The sequence below is a fragment of the Chiloscyllium punctatum genome, chromosome 11 (genome assembly GCF_047496795.1).
Source record: "Chiloscyllium punctatum isolate Juve2018m chromosome 11, sChiPun1.3, whole genome shotgun sequence".
Taxonomy (NCBI): domain Eukaryota; kingdom Metazoa; phylum Chordata; class Chondrichthyes; order Orectolobiformes; family Hemiscylliidae; genus Chiloscyllium; species Chiloscyllium punctatum.
Genome location: NC_092749.1, coordinates 43,039,735 through 43,062,230, shown reverse-complemented (window position 1 = coordinate 43,062,230; position 22,496 = coordinate 43,039,735). Strand labels below are relative to the sequence as shown.

General features: G+C 43.1%; 1 protein-coding gene across 1 annotated transcript in view; it reads left to right on the top strand.

The window, feature by feature from the left end:
• Positions 1-15,046: 15,046 nt before the first annotated feature.
• LOC140482933 (echinoderm microtubule-associated protein-like 4) overlaps positions 15,047-22,496 on the top strand; it is a 290,517-nt gene continuing 283,067 nt past the window's right edge. The window contains exon 1 of the mRNA XM_072580689.1: positions 15,047-15,302. Coding sequence (XP_072436790.1) covers positions 15,278-15,302 — 25 coding nt within the window. The 5' untranslated portion in view covers positions 15,047-15,277. The remainder of the gene's footprint in view (positions 15,303-22,496) is intronic.

Below are 22,496 nucleotides of genomic sequence, written 5' to 3'. Positions count from 1 at the left end.
TTGTTGCACAGTTTACCAGAGATAGACCTTGGGAAAGAAAGCTGGCAAAGTAAGTCTAATGTGTGCAGAAAAGATAAGTGAGTAAATAGAGGATAGAATTTACTTAGAAAAGCATATCTCCTGATGGGAGGATAGGAAGTGAGGCCACTTCCTTTGACCTTATGGGAGCTGCAGCATCAAAATAATGGTACAAATTTTATGTGCTACAGGAACATGTCCAATTTGCATTCAGTAAGCAGGTTTGCTCTCAGCAGGCTTCCTCCCCATCAGCTGCTGAGGTTAGATGTAGTGGTTGTGAAAGAAAATTAAGAAATGTTGAAGGCACACGTGGATGCTGAGGCAGTGATGCCCCATGCACATTTCTACAAAATATCTTTCGTTCACTTGAATATTTTATGTGCTAATGGCATTTTTGGGACATCTATTTTGGAATACATATCGAACTAAAATACTTCATTGTTATTGTTGAATAAAGGGAATTAAGAGCCTTCTCAATGGCAGTAAATGCTGGCCTAGATAGCAATGCCAAGATCCCACAATTTTTTAATATATGAAAGGGACATCTCACCCCTCTAGGCAATAATGTGGTGGTGTGTTAGGATGAGTCTTCACTGACGTGTGGTATGATTTGTATTCCCAAGGCAATGTGACATGGCACACATAAATGACTTGGCAAGTTGGGTGGTCAAAGCCACTGATGGGTGTGGGCTAGGCTGCTTGTATAATCGTGAATTTGACAATGCAATCAATAATCAGTTTGCTCATGGTGGCCTCATCTCTTAGAATGTCAGTGCAAAGCTGGTATTCTTGATGTGGTCGTCATCCCTTTTCATCCTTTGTGAGTAGGGTCCATTCCCCTTAACTTTCTAGGTTGTAGAAGACAAGTGTAATGAGGTGGCTCTGGGTTGAGGCTTACAAGGTAGATGCACAATCGGCGTTCTGTAGGCAATAGCACTTCAAGTATGATTATGTATATATGTAAAGATATTTTTATTAATAAAGTGTACTTTTCAAATTAAAAAATGCAGCTTTTAAATGTGATAATGGCTTCTGTCTCCATCACATTTCTAGATCTCTACATTAGTGTGGAAATAATTCTTTTCAACTCTCCTCTAGTCCTTCTACAAATTACTTTGAATTCTTATGCCATGATTATTGATCTCACTGCTAATGAAAATAAAACCTTCCTGTCCAGTGTTAACAGGTCCCTCACAAACTTCAGAATTTTATGTGTTTCAATTAAAACTATAACCCCCACCCCCAGTTTTGACATGTTGCAAAGAATCCTAGTCTACAGAATCCTTCCTCATACATAAAACTCTCCTGGCCTGATATGAAAAAGAAATATTGTGCTCGTAATCTACTCTGTACCATATCTACTGTGAATGGATAATTCCTTGTAATGTTGTGAGCAGAACTATATGCAATACGTCAGCTGTAAACAAATTAGTGTTTTATACAGTTTTGATAATAAGCTCCTTGCTTTTAAGTTATTTGCATCAGCATATGCCATTGTTACTTTTAAAAATCAATAATACAGAGCACTTCTTCATTTATTTTGCCTTTATGTACATGAAGTACCAAGAAGCTTTATGAGGTACAGTGTAATTATTAATTTAACTAAATTATGGTTTCTTTAGTGGCACCCATTGAATTTGTATACGTTCCTTTGATAGGTCTACCAAAAGGTGAAGTGAATCATAGTTTCAAGCATCAATCGAAGTATGCTAATTCTTTCAATGTGTGTTCAAACTGTAGTTAGCATATAATCAGTTATTGTTGCGATCTACTTTGAGAAAGATGTAATCCCAGAATTTTCAATACATCACATTAGCCCAGATATCAATTTTCCAGGAGCATCAGAAGATAGTGATTTCAACCATGTGACTAGAATAATCTACTTCATCGTCTTTACTCAATTCTCACTGTCTCATCATTGCTAGTCTCAGCTCTAGAGAACATTTATTGTCAGGAAAATTCAGCAGACTCAGATAAATAACTACTCGAAATGTTGAATAAGGCTTATGTCAGAAGCCATTAAAATGATGAGCTGGCCTTGCTAGATGCCTTCAGGCATTTTGAATGCTATCTAAACACTTATTCGGCTCAGCTTGAGTCTTGTTCAGGAAGGATGAAGGAGGCCCTGGGGAATATCATAAGCAATTAATTTTTAAAGGACTATTGCTGAAGATTAAAACACTGTGGCCATTTAAAATGGGTACATGGTGATGTAAGATTTTAACCATTAAAAAAGACTGAAAATACTTCTATCATTGTTGTAAAGCAGTAAAATGTGAGAATTAAAGGACATTAAATGGCGTTACAGCAGTGACATTCTCACGCCTGCTCTGCAGATACTGACAGAAACGTATGTAAGGATTGATGTCCTGCTTAGAACTCCAGCAGACTTTCTCATGAAAATGTTAGGGTGTACCCAATTCAATTCCTCTACAGTACCTCTCGTAATATCAAACACAGGGAAGAAAAGCTTACTTTATGTAATTCAGCAAGGTAAGAACAAAGATGTAGGACTAAAAAAAGAAACTGATGACTTTTCAGCGAAAAATCTGAGTCTATGAATAAGTGATGAAGCATTGTATTTAGTTGCTGGAAAATTGTAGATATTGTTCATAAGGTAAGTGCAGAGAAACTTTGTGAAATGGCACTGTTCATCATAGTGCAAGATACCTGGCATGAGGTCATAGTTGGGCCCTGTATCTGGGAACAGATGTTAAGGAAGATGATATGGATTAAGAAACCTTCCAAGGAACAACCATTTATCAAGTTGGTCACTCAAGATGTTCGTTACAAAAAATTGTCTACCAATACATTGCAGATTTGTGGCTGAATCATCCAAGATCTCACATAATTCAAAATTTATTTGAATTTGGAAAAAGTTCCTTTAGATTGGAAAAAAAGCTAATGTAATCCCTTTATTCAAAATGATGAGGCAGAAAGCATGGAAACTACAGACCATTTAGCTTAATATTTGTCATAGGAAAATGTTAGAAACTATAAGATGTTATAACAGGGCACTTGGATAAATTCAAGGGAATCAGGCATTGTCAATGTGTTTTTGTCAAAGGGAAATCCTGTTTAATTAATTTATTAAAGCTCCTTGAAGAAGTAACTTGTACTGTAGATAAAGGAGCACCAGTGGATATATTGTAATTACATTTCCAGGAGGCATTTGATAAGATGCCATGTCAAAGGTTATTGTGGAAAATTAAAGATCATGGTGTAGGGAATAACATATTTGCATGGATAGAAGATCAGCTGGCTGATAGAAAGCAGTGAGTAAGAAGAAATTAGTATTTTTCAGGCTGGCCATGATGTCACAAGTGGTGTGCCACAGGGTACGCTGCAGGAGCCTAAGTCGTAACAATTTGTATAAATGATTTGGGTGAAGGGACTGCAGGTGTGCTAGATCTGCTATGATACAAAAATAGGCTGGTGAGTGAGTTGTGAAGAGGAAATAAGGAGCCTATAATGGGATATTCATAGGCTAAGTGAGTGGACATAATTTGGCAAATGGAGGACAATGTGGGAGAGTGTAAAATCATGCATTTTGGCAGAAAACAGAAAACAAATCTAATTAGTGAGAGGTTGCAGAGTGCTGAGCTGCAAAGAGATTTGGGTGTCCTAGTTCATGAATCACAGAGGATCAGTATGCAGATACAGTAAGTAATCTGAAAAGCTAATAGAATGTCATGTTTTATTCTAAGGAGAATCTAAAGCAAGAGTAGGGATGTTATGCTTCAGTTATACAGAGCAATGGTGAGAATGCATCTGGAGTACTGTGTCCAGTGCCGGTCACTGTACTTACAGGATATTAACATGTTGGAAGCAGTTCAGAAAAGTCTAACTAGACTAATACCCTTAATCCTGCATTATTTTCTCTTCAAGTGTTTAGCCAATTCCCTTTTGAAAGCCATGATTAATTCTACCCTACCACACTTTCAGATTTTGCATATTCCAAATTTTAATTATGTGTTGCGTAAAACAAATTGTCTGATGTTGCTAATGACTCTTCTACCAATCACTTGAAATGGGTTTCTTCTGGATATTAATCTCTCTGCCGATGGGAACATTTTCTCTACTTGCTTTAGATAGACCCCCTTGAGACTTTGTGCACATTTATAAAATCTGTCATACTTCTCTTTTCTGAGGAAAACAGCCCCTTTTCTAATTTCATGCAGGTCTATACTCCATCTGACACTATTTCAGAATATTCACGTGTAGCATAATGTATGGTTACTTATGAAATCACAAAACCGATAAACAGAATTCAATAACAATGTATGTGAACTTTCACAACGTCTCTGTTAAAGTGTCTCATAATAGGAATCTTGTAAATTCAGCAACATCAAAATTCAGGTATGAGGAGAAATGTTATTGCATGGCTAGAAAACTGGTTTGTGGACAGAAGCTAATTTAATTCAGATTAAAGAAGTATTGACTTTGTGTGTCCCAGGCAAAATAGCTTGGTCCTTTAATGGCTTTGATTTATAAGAATGATTTGTGGTTTGGTCTTGACCACAGGAAATATATTATCAAAATTCACTGATGATACAAAATTGGGGAACTTGACACACAGAAATACAGATTGTTTTAAAAACTTTAGGTAGATGTAATCAGATTGGAAGAATTGTCAGAATTCAAGTTCAATTCCACTTGAAGAAATGAGTTGTATTAAGTTTTAATATGTCATATGAAGAAAAGTCAAATGAATAATTACACACTGAACTGAAACACTCAATAAATTGACAGTGACATAGGGTTGATTTGATTTGATTTATGGTAATCATGTGCACCTAAGTACAGAGAAAAGCTTTGTTTCTGAGCAGTACAGGCAGATCATAGCAAGCAAGGATATACAGATCATAGGGCGCTTAGACAGAGCAAGGTATACAGGTTACATTGCACATTAGGTGTGCAAAGCAAGGTCAATGTTATTCAAAGTTAGACAGTCCATTCATCAATCTAATAATGGCAGAGAAGAAGCTGTTCTTGAACCTGTTGGTGCATGTGTTCAAGCTTCTCTATCTTCTGCCTGACGGAAGAGTTTTTAGGAGAGCAGTACTGGAGTGAGAGGGGTTTTTGATGATGTTGCCAGTCTTTCCATGGTAACCAGAAGTGTAAATGGAGTCCATGATGGGAGGTGGTTTCCATGATGGTCTAGGCAATGCACACAACCTTCTGTAATTTCTTATGGGCCTGGGCAGAGCAGTTGCCATACCAGGTATTTTGCACCAGATAGTATGCTTTCTATGGTGCATTTGTAAAAGTTAGTGAGGGTCTTTATGGACATGCTAAATTCCCTAAGCTGCCTGAGGAAGAAAAGGCATTGTTTTGACTTCTTGGCAGTTGCATCTATGTGGGAAGTCCAGGACAGGTTGTTGGTTATCATCACTCTGAGGAACTTGGTGCCCTCAACCTTATCTCTGTTGATGTAGATGGAGGTGTGTTCTCCTCCTTTCTTCTTGAAGTCAATGATCAGTTCTTTTGTTTTACTGACATTGAGAGCCAGAGGTTGTTATCATTGCACCACATCACCAACCCCTCTATCTGCTTTTTGACTCATCATTGTTTGATATCTGTCCTACCATGGTGGTGTCGTCAGCAAACTTGGAGATGGCGTTCATTCAGAATTTGGCTGCACAGTCGTGGGTGAACTGGGAGTATAATAGGCACATGAGCACCCATCCTTGGGGGACTCCAGTGAAGAGGGTTATCGTGGAGGAGGTGCAATTGTCTATCTTCACTGATTGCGGTCTGTGGGTCAGAAAGCTGAGGATCTACTTGCAGAGGCTGGAGCTGAGACCTTGGTCTCAGAGTTTTGAGATAGGTCTGGAGGGGATTATGGTGTTGAAGGTGGAGCTGTAGTTGAAGAGTAGGAGTCTGACATAGGCGTCCTTGTTGTCCAGATGTTCCAGGGATAGTGTAGGACTAGGGAAATGGCACCCACAGTGATCATAGAGTCATAGAGATGTACAGCATGGAAACAGATCCTTCGGTCCAACTCATCAATGCCGACCAGGTATCCCAACCCAATCTAGTCCCACTTGCCAGCGCCCGGCCCATATTCCTCCAAACCCTTCCTATTCATATGCCCATCCAAATGCCTTTTAAATGTTGCAATTGTACCAGCCTCCACCACATCCTATGGCAGCTCATTCCATACAGGTATCAGCCTCTGTGTGAAAAGGTTGCCCCTTAGGTCTCTTTTATATCTTTCCCCCCTCACCCTAAACCTATGCCCTCTAGTTCTGGACTCCCCAAAAAGGGAAAAGACTTTGTCTGTTTATCCTATCCATGCCTCTCTTAATTTTGTAAACCTCTATAAGCCTCCGACGCTCCAGGGAAAACAGCCCCAGCCTGTTCAGCTTCTCCCTGTAGCTCAGATCCTCCAACCCTGGCAACATCCTTGTAAATCTTTTCTGAACCCTTTCAAGTTTCACAACATCTTTCCGATAAGAAGGAGACCAGAATTGCACACAATATTCCAACAGTGGCCTAACCAATGTCCTATACAACTGCAACATGACCTCCCAAATCCTGTACTCATAACTCTGACCAATAAAGGAAAGCATACCAAACACCTTCTTCACTATCCTATCTAACTCCAACTCCACTTTCAAGGAGCTATGAACCTGCACTCCAAGGTCTCTTTGTTCAGCAACACTCCCTAGGACCGTACCATTAAATGTATAAGTCCTACTAAGATTTGCTTTCCCAAAATGCAGCACCTCGCATTTATCTGAATTAAACTCCATCTGCCACTTCTCAGCCCATTGGTCCATCTGGTCCAGATCCTGTTGTACTCTGAGGTAACCCTCTTTGCTGTCCACTACACCTCCAATTTTGGTGTCATCTGCAAACTTACTTACTCTACCTCTTATGCTCGCATCCAAATCATTTATGTAAATGACAAAAAGTAGACGGCCCAGCACCAATCCTTGTGGCACTCCACTGGTCACAGGCAACCAGTCTGAAAAACAGCCCTCCACCACCACCCTCTGCCTTCGATCTTTGAGCCAGTTATGTATCCAAATGGCTAGTTCTCCCTTTATTCCATGAGATCTAACCTTGCTAATCAGTCTCCCATGGGGAACCTTGTCGAACGCCTTACTGAAGTCCACATAGGTCACATCTACTGCTCTGCCCTTATCAATCTTCTTTGTTACTTCTTCAAAAAACTCAAACAAGTTTGTGAGACATGGTTTCCCATGCACAAAGCCATGTTGACTATCCCGAATCAGTCCTTGCCTTTCTAAATACATGTACATCCTGTCCCTCAGGATTCCCTCCAACAACTTGCCCACCACCGAGGTCAGGCTCACCAGTTTATAGTTCCCTGGCTTGACTTTACCGCCCTTCTTAAACAGTGGCACCACGTTTGCCAACCTCCAGTCTTCCGGCACCTCACCTGTGACTATCGATGATACAAATATCTCAGCAAGAGGCCCAGCAATCACTTCTCTAGCTTCTCACAGAGTTCTCGGGTACACCTGATCAGTTTCTGGGGATTTATCCACTTTTAACTGTTTCAAGACATCCAACACTTCCTCCTCTGTAATCTGGACATTTTGTAAGATGTCACCATCTATTTCCCTACAGTCTATATCTTCCATATCCTTTTCCACAGTAAATATTGATGCAAAATATTCATTTAGTATCTCCCCCATTTTCTGTGGCTCCACACAAAGGCCGCCTTGCTGATCTTTGAGGGGCCCTATTCTCTCCCTAGTTACCCTTTTGTCCTTAATATATTTGTAAAGCTCCTTTGGATTCTCCTTCATTCTATTTACCAAAGCTATCTCATGTCCCCGTTTTGCCCTCCTGATTTCCCTCTTAAGTATACTCCTACTTTCTTTATACGCTTCTAAGGATTCACTCGATCTATCCTGTCTATACCTGACATATGCTTCCTTCTTTTTCTTAATCAAACCCTCAACTTCTTTAGTCATCCAGCATTCCCTATACCTACCAGCCTTTTCCTTTCACCCTGACAGGAATATACTTTCTCTGGATTCTTGTTATCTCATTTCTGAAGGCTTCCCAGTTTCCAGCCGTTCCTTTACCTGCGAACATCTGCCTCCAAACAGCTTTCGAAAGTTCTTGCCTAATACCGTCAAATTTGGCCTTTCTCCAATTTAGAACTTCAACTTTTAGATCTGGTCTATCCTTTTCCATCACTATTTTAAATCTAATTGAATTATGGTCGATGGCCCCAAAGTGCACCCCCACTGCCACCTCAGTCACCTGCCCTGCCTTATTTCCCAAGAGTAGGTCAAGTTTTGCACCTTCTCTAGTAGGTACATCCACATACTGAATCAGAAAATTGTCTTGTACACACTTAAGAAATTGCTCTCCATCTAAACCTTTAACGCTATGGCAGTCCCAGTCTATGTTTGGAAAGTTAAAATCCCCTACCATAACTACCCTATTATTCTTACAGATAGCTGAGATCTCCTTACAAGTTTGTTTCTCAATTTCCCTCTGACTATTAGGGGGTCTATAATACATTCCCAATAAGGTGATCATCCCTTTCTTATTTCTCAGTTCCACCCAAATAACTTCCCTGGATGCATTTCTGGTAATATGCTCCCTCAGCACAGCTGTAATGCTATTCCTTCTCAAAAATGCCACCCCCTCCTCTCTTGCCTCCCATTCTATCCTTCCTGTAGCATTTGTATCCTGGAACATTAAGCTGCCAGTCCTGCCCATCCCTGAGCCATGTTTCCGTAATTGCTATGATATTTCAGTCCCATGTTCCTAACCATGCCCTGAGTTCATCTGCCTTCCCTGTTAGGCCCCTTGCAATTTAATTTATTAGTCCTACCTTGTCCCTGTCTGCCCTGACTGTTTGACTCGCTTCTGTTCTCAGCTGTACCAGTCTCAGATTGATCTCTTTCCTCACTATCCCTCTGGGTCCCACCCCCCCCACCTTACTAGTTTAAATCCTCCCAAGCAGTTCTAGCCAATTTCCCTGCCAGTATATTAGTCCCCTTCCAATTTAGGTGCAATCCGTCCTTCTTGTACAGGTCACTTCTACCCCAGAAAAGATTCCAATGATCCAAAATGTGAATCCTTCTCCCATACATCAGCTTCTCAGCCATGCATTCATCTGCTCTATCCTCCTATTTCTGCTCTCACTAGCTCGTAGCACTGGGAGTAATCCAGATATTATTACCCTCGAGGACCTCCTTTTTATATTTCTGCCTCACTCTCTGTAATCTCCCTTCAGAGTCTCAACCTTTTCCCTTCCAATGTCATTGATTCCAATGTGGACAATGACCTCATGCTGCACCCTCTCTGAGACATGCTTGATCCTGGCGCCAGGGAAACAACACACCATTCTGCTTTTTCTCTGCTGGCCACAGAAACGTCAGTCTGTACCTCTGGCTACAGAATCCCCTAACACAATTGATCTCTTGGAAGCCGACGCACCCCTCGTTGCATTAGAGCCTGTCTCAATACCAGAAACTTGGCTGTTCGTGCTACGTTTCCCTGAGAATCCATCACCCCCTATATTTTCCAAAACAGCATACCTGTTTGAAATGGGTATATCCACAAAAGACTCCTGCCCTAGGTGCCGATCTCTCTCACCCTTCCTGGAGTTAACCCATCTATGTGACTGTATCTGAGACTTCCCACCCCCCCCCCCCCTCCTATAACTGCCATCCATCACATACTGTTGCTGTTGCAAATTCCTCATCGTTTCTATCTGTCTCTCCAACTGATCCACTCGATCTGATAAGATTCACATCCAACAGCAGTAATCCGCAGTAACCCTTAAACTCTCTTTAAACTCCCACATCTGACAAGAAGTATGTATCACTGCAAAGGCCATTTTTGCTCCTTCACAATCTACGGACCCAGAAAATAACACCGTCTTATTCCTCTACAAACACTGCCCCAGGTTAAATTAATAGCTATGGCTTATATTTTAAGTTTAATCAAGAGACTTATCTCCAAAAACATACAATCAAGAAAGAATCCACTATACTCACTACTGCAGCCTTTCCCTTGGACAGACTTAAAACAACGATTAACTTATCGGATTCTGTGCTGTGAACTTCACCCAACAGTTCCTCCAAGGTTACTTATGAATTTCACTGTTTGTTAATTTTCTCAGATGCACTCCGCTGTCCAGCGATACACGAATTCAAACAGCAAAAGCGGTAACTGTGCAGGTTCTCTCTCTCTCTCTCTCTCTCTCTCTCCTGCACTGTCCTCACCATGTGCTTCCTTTGTCTGCTCTTCTCCCTTTTAAAACTGCTGTTGTTTTGATTTTTTTTCCCAAAGTTCCAAAACAATGCTACAGCATATAAAACAGTAATTGCAGCTCCTGGAATTCGAGGATATCACCTCCAACACCTAAAATACCTCAAAAAAAGAAGCAGCTCTTACAGTCAGAAATTTTTCCCGTCCTCCATCTTGAATTCCTGTTACATTGGTAGGCAAATTGTAGGGGATCGAGTCAGGCTGGAAGGCTAAAATTGATGTGGGTCTTTTGAAGCACTTTGTGATTATGGAGGTCAGAGGCGCTAAGGCATGAAGGAACATTGCATGTGTTTTCTTTGGGTTCACATATGTCATTCTGAAATGTGCAAATGCAGGTAAATAAAAGAGCAATAATGCTTACATTCCATATCTGCAGGCAGGAGTCCAAGTTTAAGTAGTTATGATACATAGAGTCATAGAGTCATAAAGATGTACAGCACAGAAACGGACCCTTTGGAGCAACTTGTCCATGCTGACCAGGTATCCTAACCTAATCTAGTCCCATTTGCCAGCACTTGGCCCATACACCTGTAAATACTTGTACCCATCCAGATGCCTTTTAAATGTTGTATTTGTACCATTCATTACCACTTTCTCTGGCAGCTCATTAAATACACGCACCACTGTCTACGTGAAAAGGTTGCCCCTTAGGTCCCTTTTAAGTCTTTCCCCTTTCACTTTAGACTTATACCCTCTAGCTCTGGACTCCCCCAACCTAAGGAAATGACCTTGTCTATTCACTCTATCCATGCCCCTCATGATTTTATAAACATCTATGAGGTCACACTTCAGGCTCCAATGCCCCAGGGAAAACAGCCCCAGCCTATTCAGCTTCTTCCTGTACCTCAAACCCTCCAACCTTGATAACATCCTTGTCAATCTTTTCTGAACACTTTCAAGTTTCACAAAATCCTTCCTATAACAGGGAGACCAGAATTGAATGCAGTATTCCACAGTGGCCTAAAATATGTCCTGTACTGTTGCAGCTTGACTTCCCAACTCCTATACTCAATGCACTGACCACTAAAGGCAAGCATACCAAATGCCTTCTTTCACTATTCTATCTGCCTGTGACTCCACTTTCAAGGAACTATGAACCTGTACTCCAAGATTTTTTTGTTCAGCAACACTCCCCAAGACCTTATTATTGTGTATAAGTCCTGCCCTGATTTGCCTTTCCAAAACGTAGCACCTCACATTTATCCAAACTAAACTTCATCTGCTACTCCTGAGCCCATTAGCCCAATTGATCAAGGTAAATTAGAATTAGAAATCCTACAATGTGGAAACAGGCCCTTCAGCCCAACAAGTCCACAATGACCCTCCGAGGAGTGTCCCACCCAAACCAATTCCCCATTACTCCACATTTGCCACTGATTAAGTCACCTAACCTACACATCCCTGAACACAATGGGCAACTTAGCATGGCCAATTCACCTAACCTGCACATCTTTGGATTATGGAAGGAAACTGGAGCACCCGGAGGAAACTCACACAGACACGGGGAGAATGTCCAAACTCCACACAGACAGGCACCCAAGGCTGGAATCGAACTTGGGACTGGCGTTGTGAGGCAGCAGTGCTAACCACGGAGCCACCGTGCCACCAAGGTCCTCAATCTTCTTGGCTGTCCACTACACCTCCAATTTTGGTGTCACCTGCAAAGTGACGAACTATACCTCCTGTGTTCATTTCCAAATCATTTATATAAATGACGAAAAGCAGCAGACCCAGCGCCGATCCTTGTGGCACTCCCCGGTCACAGGCCTCCATTCTGAAAAGCAACCCTCTACCAATACCCTCTGTCTCCTGCCTTTGAGATTTTCTTGCCCAAGATGGAAGAAACTGGAGAAGGAGTATCCATGAAGGTCCCAAACCATCTCGAGCCTCTCTCACAAAAGGTCAAGTACAAACAACGGGAGGAGGGCATGAAAACCTGAGTATCCCACCAACCTATATAAAAGCAAATTACTGCGGATACTGGAATCTGAAACCAAAAGAGAAAATGCTGGAAAATCTCAGCAGGTCAGGCAGCATCTGTAAGGAGAGAAAAGAGCTGAGGTTTCGAGTGTAACTGTAGCATTATCACCTCTTTATTGCTACCTTTGCTTCTGGAGCCATGACTCACCTTCTCTCAGCCTAGTATAAATACCTCCCTATTTCTCCCTTTTTTTAGCTTTGACAAAAGGTCAGTTAGACTCGAAACATTAACTCTTTTCTCTCCTTACAGATGCTGCTAGACCTGCTGAGATTTTCCAGCATTTTCTCTATCCCACCAACCTGTCTGCCTGCAGTAGGGTACCTGGATCTGCCCACTCCAACCTCTCACCCTCGCAACGCACAGCCCTCCAACCCCAACCTTACCATCAAACCAACAGACAAGCAGGAGAGCAGTGGTAGTTTGGTACACTAACATCTACCCTGCTGAAGCTAGGCACCAACTCATGGACACCTCCTCCTACTGCCTCCTTGACCACGACCTCATCTCCCATCACCAAACTATCATCCCCCAGACAACCCACAATGTCATCACCTCAGGGGATCTCCCACCAACAGCCTCCAACCTCATAGTCCGGAAACCCCGCACCGCCCGGTTCTACCTCTTTCTCAAAATTCACAAACCTGACTGCCTCGGTTGATCCATTGTCTCAACCTGCTCCTGCCCCAATGAAACTACTCTGCATACCTTGACACCGTCCTGTCCCCGTTGGTCCAGGATCTCCCACATACATTTGGGACACCATCCACACCCTCCACCTCCTCCATGAATTTCGGTTGCATGACCCCCAAAGCCTCATCTTCACGATGGACATCCAGTCCCTATACACATCCATCCGTCATGACAAAGGCCTCCAAGCCCTCCGTTTCTTCCTTTCCTGTCAATCCAACCAGTACCCTTCCACTGACACACTCATTTGATTGACTGAACCGGTCAATACCCTCAACAATTTCTCCATCGAATCCTCCCACCTCCTCCAGACCAAACGGGTAGCCATAGGCACCCGCATGTGTCCCAGCTATGCCTGCCTATTCATTGGGTATGTGGAACAGTTCATCTTTTGCAGCTCCACCAGCATCATTCCCCACCTTTTCCTCCGCTACATCGATGAGTATATAGGTGCCACCTCATGATCCCATAAGGAGGTTGAACAGTTCATCATCTTCACTAACACCTTCCACCCTGACCTCAAGTTCACCCGGACTATCTCGGACCCCTCTCTCCCCTTCCTTGTCCTCTCTGTCTCCATTTCCGGTGACTGCCTCAACACTGAGATCTACTTCAAACCCACCAATTCTCACAGCTACCTCGACTATACCTCCTCCCACCCTGCCTCCTATAAAAATGCCATCCCTTGCTCCCAATTCCTCTGCTGCTTCTGCTCCCAGGAGGACCAATTCCACCATAGAACATCCCAGGTAGCCTCCTTCTTCAAGAACTGCAATTTCCCCTCCCACTTGGCCAACGATGTCCTCCAGCATATCTCCTCCACTTCCCAGACCTCCAATCTTGAAGCCCACCCCTCCCATCGCAACAAAGACAGTACCCCTCTGGTTGTCACCTTTCACCCCACCGACCTCTCGATACTACACACCGTCTTCTGCCATTTCCACCACCTACAAACAGACCCCACCACCAGAGGTATATTTCCATCCCTACCCCGATCTGCATTCTGCAGAGACCATTCCCTCCGCAACTCCCTTGTTCGGTCCATGCCCCCCATCAACCCACCCTCCACTCCCAACACCTTTCATTGGCACTTCAAGAATTATAAAACCTTCACTGCTAGATTCGAGCCACACAGTGCCTGGAGATGCTTCATCTTCTGCCTTGGGACCCTTCAACCACATGGAATCAATGTTGATTTCACCAGTTTCCTCATCTCCCCTCCCCCACCTTATCCCAGATTCAACTCTCCAACTTGGCACCACCCTCTTGAACCGTCCTACTTGTCCATCTTCTTTCCCACCTATCCACTCCACACTCTGCTCTGACCTATCACCATCAGCCCCCACCTTCATCTACCTATCGTATTCCCAGCTAACTTCCCCCAGCTCCTTAGACACCTCAGGACTCACAACACCAGTGTGGAGGCACCTTTAGTCTGAAGGGACTAAAAACTGCCATATTCTTACCAGAGCACAGGCTTTAATCCAGGGGGGCACTCTATGCCTCAGGCAAGGGGAAGAGATTAAGAATGGGTGGCACTGTGGCTCACTGCTGCTTCACAGCGCCAGGGACCCAGGTTCATTCCTATAGCCTTAGGCTACTGTCTGTGTGGAGTTTGCACCTTTCTCCCCGTGTCTGCGTGGGGTTCCTCCCACAATCCAAAGATGTGTAGGTTAGGTGAATTGGTCATGCTAAATTTGCCCATAGTGTTAGGTGCATTGGTGTATATATGGTAAATATAGGGGAGGAGAATGAGTCTGGGTGGGTTACTCTTCAGAGGGTCTGTGCGGACTTGTTGGGCCAAATGGCCTGTTTCCATACTGTAGGGAATCTAATCTTTCATGGCAACCTGAGCTGTCGTGGGAATTAAACCCAATCATCCAGCATCATAGACTAGCCATGCAGCCTTCTCTACAAGTACAGTTCAGGGAGGTGGAGTAGGAACTACAATTCCCAGCAGGCTGTAGGTCCGGGAAAGAGCATGTGCAGCATTGTGCGCGGAGTGGAGACGGTGGCCGGGAGGGGATGAGCGCGTTCTCGATACGGGGCGAGCGGGGGTGGAGGGGGGCTGGGGAAGGCGGGGAGGAGGGAAACGTGCGGGTCTGACTGACGAACATCATCAGGCAGCAAATGAAGCTGAGGCGGCGGTGCGGGTTCCTCAGCGGTCAGTGTGAATCGGAGCGCCGTGCCCGGGGAGGGGGAGAAATAGAGGAAGGGAGGAAGAATTTAAAATAAAAGGAGAGAGGCGACCGGAGAGTGAGCGCGGGGTACGGCACGACGCCCGTCAGGACAGGCGCAGGATTATCGCTCTCCCCGAGAATGGACGGTTTCGCCGGCAGTTTGGGTGAGTTATTTTTTTTTAAAAAAGGGGAAAAAGGCAGCGCTGAGGTGGAGACGGGCTGAGATTTAACCGCTGGCGGAGGGGAAAGGGAATATTTAAAAAGAGGGGGGGGGGGGGAGAAAGGGGAAAAGCCTTCCTCTCGCGGTTCTGTGTGTGTGAAGGGATTTAAAAAAAAACGGTAGGATCCTGGTGTGTGGGGGGTGGGGGGTGGGGGGGTGAAGAGGTCAGTGAACTTGTCTCGGTGTTTGTTGGAGTTAGTTGGGGGCCGGGGTTACAGGAGCTGACAGTGGCTCAGTGCTGCCCGGACACGGCCTGAGTATTGGGGGGGTGGGGGAGTACTGGGATAGCCCCCCCCCCTCAGGAGGATGCTGCTATTTTCTGACTGGGGGTGTTTCTCTCTCTCTCTCTCTCTCTATTCGGATTGTTTTTTTAAAGAATTTCCTCTTCCTCTTGCGGCCGCTTGCGGATTTTGCGGCAGCGCCGCAACCGAGAACCATGTCCGAGCGGCTCCGCACCGGCGAGCAGCCCCGCCTCCGGGTCCTAGTGCTCACCTCACCGCGCACACTCTCATATCGTCCCCCCCACTCCCCCCACCGCATTCTTATTTCTCTCTGTTCCTCACTATCGTCCCTACGTTCCCCCGCACTCATTCTGTCTCTCGCCTACCTTCCTTTCCCCACTCTCTTTCTCTATCCCCCCACCCTCCCACTCTTCCTCTCCCCCCCACCCTCCCACTCTTCCTCTCCCCCCCACCCTCCCACTCTTCCTCTCCCCCCACCCTCCCACCCCCCCACTCTTCCTCTTTCTCTCCCCCACCCCCCCCACCCTTCCTCTTTCTCTCCCCCACCCCCCCCACCCTTCCTCTTTCTCTCCCCCACCCCCCCACCCTTCCTCTTTCTCTCCCCCACCCCCCCACCCTTTCTCTTTCTCTCCCCCACCCCCCCACCCTTTCTCTTTCTCCTACCTTCCTCCCCCTCCTCCCCCCCCCCTCTCTCTTTCCCCATCCCCCCCAACACACTCTCTCTTTCCCCATCCCCCCCCAACTCTTGCAAGCATTTGCTACTTTTAGGCTGAACTATTCCATTGCACTCCAAGCCAGCCAAACAGGTAGTAACCTCCATGGACTTGTAACCTTTTATTTGTTCCCTTACTCATAACAAGCACGTTCACTCACAAGCATATGCTAAAGGCTTTGTATTGGGATGTGGTGCAAGCCTTCAGTTGCAGAAAGATGAGTTCATTGTAAATGCAAGCATGGAAGTTTGAATCGTTAGAAGAATTAGATTTGAAACTGGAGAGATTTTTCAACATTACCTCAGATATGTGCGCCCCCCCCCCCCCAGTTCAGAGTTCATCTCCAACCTTTCTTCATTGACTTCTCCACTTGCATTTTTGATAGTTTCTTAACCTATGTTCACTGTAAACCCAATGCCTTCTACACCACCATTCAAGTGCTGTGTTCAGTTTTCTTGATTTCTCACAATCCTGTGTGATAATGGCTACCTTAGTAAATAATGCGATCTGGCTTTCAGTACTGGTATAATGCCAGATATGTATCCAACATGTCATAATGACTGTTGGACTACAGTATATTCATCATCGCATCCTATTGATCATTTCCAGCAGCGAACCCTTAGAACGCCATGTCCAACGTTAGATGTGTTCTGCTTTTGGGCAACATTCATTAAATAATCAGGACTGTGCTAAGAATTATAACAAAAATCAATTTAAAATTATTAATTGAGCTTACAGCGTCCAGCATTTGCACATGCTGGAAACTGTATATTAACACTGGGCGGAGTTTTATCTCCACAAAAGGAATTAGTATATATTTTGTGTCACTTTCACTGTCAAAAATAAAGGGGTAGCAGTCATGAATTCCCATGTCAATATTCTGACCGGTCAGAGTTTACTTGCCTACTTGGAGAACTAAGATTGACAGTTACCTGTTCCTACAATATCTCCACACCATTGATGGCACAACTAGTGTCACCCTCTTCTCATGCTGTATAAATTGGTGTGCCTTTCTTGAGTCTGTTTCTTGCATCCCAATCTTGATGAATGTGAGAAGAATAGTTGAAAGTGCAACCACTTACAAAACTTGACATTGCCAACACCTTCCCGGGCTTTTGGAGACTAACTGTCTATCTCCTGGACACAGATGTTTTTGTCATTGTGTGAACACCTTGCACCTTGCCAGTACAACAAACTAGCATGTTGTCCCAACCCCACACCCCCACCATACTCCACCACCAAAAAAAAATTACCAAGCCATCTAGAATTTGGAACAGTTCATATGACCTCTTCATTCTTTATTCGTACACTAAAGACAGACCCAAACAGCCTTTCATAACTCTGTATTTTATCAGAGACCATTGAACAACTTGGGGTACTGTGTCCAGGCCATCAGGCTAGACTGCTGGTCTTGACCACAAAGGTATCTGCTTCTGTCTTCCTATCTGGGAAGTTTCCTGAATTCCTTATTTCTTTTCTAACAAGGCTTTCAGTTCTGCATCAGGAGAACCTTGCAGCCCATGCTGTCTCCACTTGTTCCATAATAACTGTCAGGGCAGACATTCTTCCCAGCCACTGCCAGTGTCTACTCCAGTCAAAATGCGCCACCACTTTGACGTACATGCTGCCTTGTAGTACAGGATGGCTTGAACTCATCAGGTCTCATAATCCTGCATCCCTGTTCGGCCACTTAAATGTAATATATGCTGGCTGCATGATGTAAGTATGTAACAGGTTTGCCTGTTGCCTGCATTGGAAGTAACAGTTGCAGATTAATTGTGTGTCATGATCCTGATGCTTAATTTCCAGCTTTAATGAATTTTGGGGTTGGAATGTCTGCACTTGTAGGGAAGAATAAAGCCAAAAGCCCCTTAAAATAGTCACCAAGAAATCAAGTAGAGAATTTAAAACAAACTTCTTCAAGAGATTTTTGAGAATATGGAACCCACTGTGAATTCTGTAAGTGTTTAAGGAGAAGATAAATGTGCATATGAGTCAGAAGAAACTTAGGTTGTAAAGTTAGATCAGGAGACTTGAGTGAAATGTAAATGTTGGCATAGGTGGGTTGAAGAGCTTTTTTCTGTTGTGTATGTTTTATGGAATTTTATGTCCTATGCATTAGAACAGGTTTTGGAACAAGATATATTGGATTTAGTGATTAAGCTTGAAGTAATTAACATTTTTGAGTCAAGCATAATCATAGAATTGAATTGGATATTAATTTTGTGTGAGAAGTATGAATTGCATATAAGTAAAGCAGATTTTTTTATGGATAAGGAATCAGTTGATATTAGTAAACTTGGCTGAACTTCTCAAGATTAAACCTGCAGCCAAACAGTGGGAAGTCGTGACATACATACTTTTCTTCATGGGAAGCCAGTACTTGCCCTTAAAATGTAGAGACCATTACACGTTTAAGCAGCTTCTGCGATAAGAAATAATGAAGCTAAAAGAAAGCTCTGTGCAAAACAAGATGTAGAAGCTCAGTATAGATTGTTTTTCTTTTAAAATGGAGAGAAATGCGAATATGAAAAAATGGAAAATGTGAAAGCTAGTGGTGAAATTATTTGTAAGATACATAGGGGAAAAGCAAATATAGGGCCTTGAAAAATGGATATTGGTGTTATAGGACGTGCCAGATTTGTTTCTTGGAAAACGTGGGCAAAATAGTGGTGATGGAGGGTAATCTAAAAATATGACATTGGAGAGAAATGTAATCATTTTAGCATAGGTTATAGAAATAGTTTTTAAAAAGTGACTTAAGATGAACAAATCACCAGGACTTGATACATTTCATAATAAGGTACTCGTAGAACCATAGAAATTATGATACAGAGGCAGCCATCCCAGGGTACTGAAGGAGGTGGCTCGAGAAATCGTGGATGCGTTGGTGATTATTTTTCAGAGTTTGATAGATTCAGGATCAGTTCCTGAGGATTGGAGGGTGGCTAATGTTGTACCACCTTTTAAGAAAGGTGGGAGAGAGAAAGCAGGTAATTATAGACCAGTTAGTCTGACCTCAGTGGTGGGAAAGATGCTGGAGTCTATTAAAAAGGATAAAATCACGACACATCTGGATAATAGTAACAGGATAGGTCAGAGTCAGCATGGATTTATGAAGGGAAAATCATGCTTGACTAATCTGCTGGAATTTTCTGGGGATGTAACTCTGAAGATGGACGAGGGAGATCCAGTAGATGTAGTGTACCTGGACTTTCAGAAAGCTTTTGACAAAGTCCCACATAGGAGGTTAGTGAGCAAAATTAGGGCGCATGGTATTGGGGACAAAGTACTAACTTGGATTGAAAGTTGGCTAGCTGATAGGAAACAAAGAGTAGTGATAAACGTCTCCTTTCAGAATGGCAGGCAGTGACCAGTGGGGTACCACAGGGATCAGTGCTGGGACCGCAGCTTTTTACAATATATGTTAATGATATAGAAGATGGTATTCATAATAACATTAGCAAATTTGCTGATGATACTAAGCTGGGTGGCAGGGTAAAATATGAGGAAGATGTAAGGAGATTACAGGGTGACCTGGACAGGTTAGGTGAGTGGTCACATGCATGGCAGATGCAGTTTAATATGGATAAATGTATGGTTATCCACTTTGGCAAGAACAGGAAGGCAATTTAGGTAAAGGGGCAGGACAAAGAGATCTAGGTGTTCTTGTACACCAGTCAATGAAGGTAAGCATGCAGGTACAGCAGGTAGTGAAGAAGGCTAATAGCATGCTGACCTTCATAACAAGAGGGATTGAGTATAGAAGCAAAGAGGTTCTTTTGCAGCCGCCCAGGGCCATGGTGAGACCACACCTGGAGTACTGTGTACAGTTCTGGTCTCCTAATTTGAGGAAAGACATTCTGGCTATTGAGGGAGTGAAGGTTCACAAGGTCAATTCCTGGAATGGCGGGACTACCTTATGCTGAAAGACTGGAGCGACAGGGCTTGTATACCCTTGAGTTTAGAAGACTGAGAGGGGATCTGATTGAGACATATAAGATTATTAAAGGATTGGACACTCAGGAGGCAGGAAACATGTTTCCGCTGATGGGTGAGTGCCGAACCAGAGGGCACAGCTTAAAAATACGGGGCAGACCATTTAGGACAGAGATGAGGAGAAACGTCTTCACCCAGAGAGTGGTGGCTGTGTGGAATGCTCTGCCCCAGAAGGCAGTGGAGGCCCAGTCTCTGGATTCATTTAAGAAAGAGTTGGATAGAGCTCTCCAGGATAGTGGAATCGAGGGTTATGGAGAGAAGGCAGGAACAGGATGATCAGCCATGATCATATTGAATGGTGCAGGCTCAAAGGGCAGAATGGCCTACTCCTGCACCTATTGTCTATTCAGCCCATTCTGTCTATGCCTGATAAATAAAACTCTCTCTGGTCTGACCTCACTTTCAAGCTTTTTAATCCACAGTATTTGTAGATTTTAATATTTTAAGTGGACATTAACTGTACTGAGGATATAAAATTATTACAGAAATAATGAATAATCTTTTTAAAATGTTCTGTTTCAGTGTCATAACTTTTGGATTCAGAAAATTGCAAATTCCACTTGTTATTGAAGTAGGGAAGAAAAAAATATTGGCACCTGCAGGCCTGCTACTTTTAATATGAAGATCAAGTGATGAGCATTTGGACCGATACTCACCTTGGTTTTGTCAGGTCTGGCAGATGGGATTAGATTGGGCTGGGATATCTGGTCAGCATGGATGAGTTGGACCAAAGGGTCTGTTTCTGTGCTGTATATCTCTATGACTCACTAAGCTCGGTGAATTTAATGAGAAGGTTGCTAACATACTGGACAAGTAATTGTCTGTGGGTTTGTCTGTTTGGATTTCCAGAAACAATTTGGTCAGGTTCTGCACAATAGATTATTAAGAATAAATCAGAATATATGGAATTATGGATGACATTAAAATTATAGATTGGTTGGAAAGTAGTGGTAAAAGGATTTGTTCTCTAGTGGCATCATGTTCTCTAGGGGCTTGTTGGCAAAATGTGAGAAATGCAATTCAGTTTAGGAAATGACGTGAAATTGTTTGGATCTGAAAAAGACAAATTAGGGTTTCACGACTCTGGAAGGTTTTTTGTATGGTCAGGAGGTTGAGTTGAGGCAGAGCCAAGAGATCAAAATGGTCTTGTATGTAAATTGTTAAATGCTCATGAACTATTTAAAAAGGGCGTAATAGATTACTCATCTTTGTCAAATTAGTTGAAATTCTTAAGTGATGTTTCAGTGGTATGAACCTTGGGTCTGGAATATTGCATTTGTTTCGGGCACTGAATCTCAGGACAGATGCATATTATCCTTTGTAATAGCACCGTGCAGAATCACCAAAATGCAACCGTACCTAAAAGGATTACCTTGAGGATAAATTGCATCAACTTGATTTGTGCTCCATGAGTTTAGGAAATTGAGTGATTTGAGATTATAATGCTTTTATGGGATAGAAACAGAGACATGCCTTCACTGGGGAATCCAAAGCAAGAAGATTGGGGAGAGGAAGATAAACAAGGTCACAAACAGTTTGCTTCAGATTTCAAGCATCTGCAGTATTATACCCCAACTGAAAGTCATAAACAGAAATCGTACTTTTCTATATTTGCACTTTCCTAACCTTGCCTTTGCCTTTTCCTTTTCCGTCATCCTCTCTGCGACTATATAAACTTTTCTAATGAAATATCACAACTTAAAACATTCATTTCTTTTGGCATTTAAATATCTTTATTTTGTGGTGATATGTTAATCCTGGTACAGGTCATTCTGCTGTAACGTGACAGTTGTATTTCTCTGTCACTTCACACTATAGTAGATCACTAATAGAAAATTGCTGTACCCATTCAGTAGAAAGTTTGTGTCATCCAACATCCACAAATTGTCAATCATGTCTGAATTATAGCAGAACCACCTGTGTTGTATTTTTAAGATAATATTTTCATAAACCATATTTTTGAAATATTAGTCTTGATCATAACTATGAATTATTTGCAATTTAGCTGTTCTTGGGGTGCAATTTTTCTAAACATAGGCAACTCTCTCCCTCTTCTTTCTCTGTAATGAAATAGGTGCAGAAGTTGATCATGTGGTCCCTCAAACTTGCTGTGCCATTCAATAAGATCATGGCTGGTCTGTGTTTCAAAGTCCATACTCCCATCTATCTCCAGTAATTCTTGAT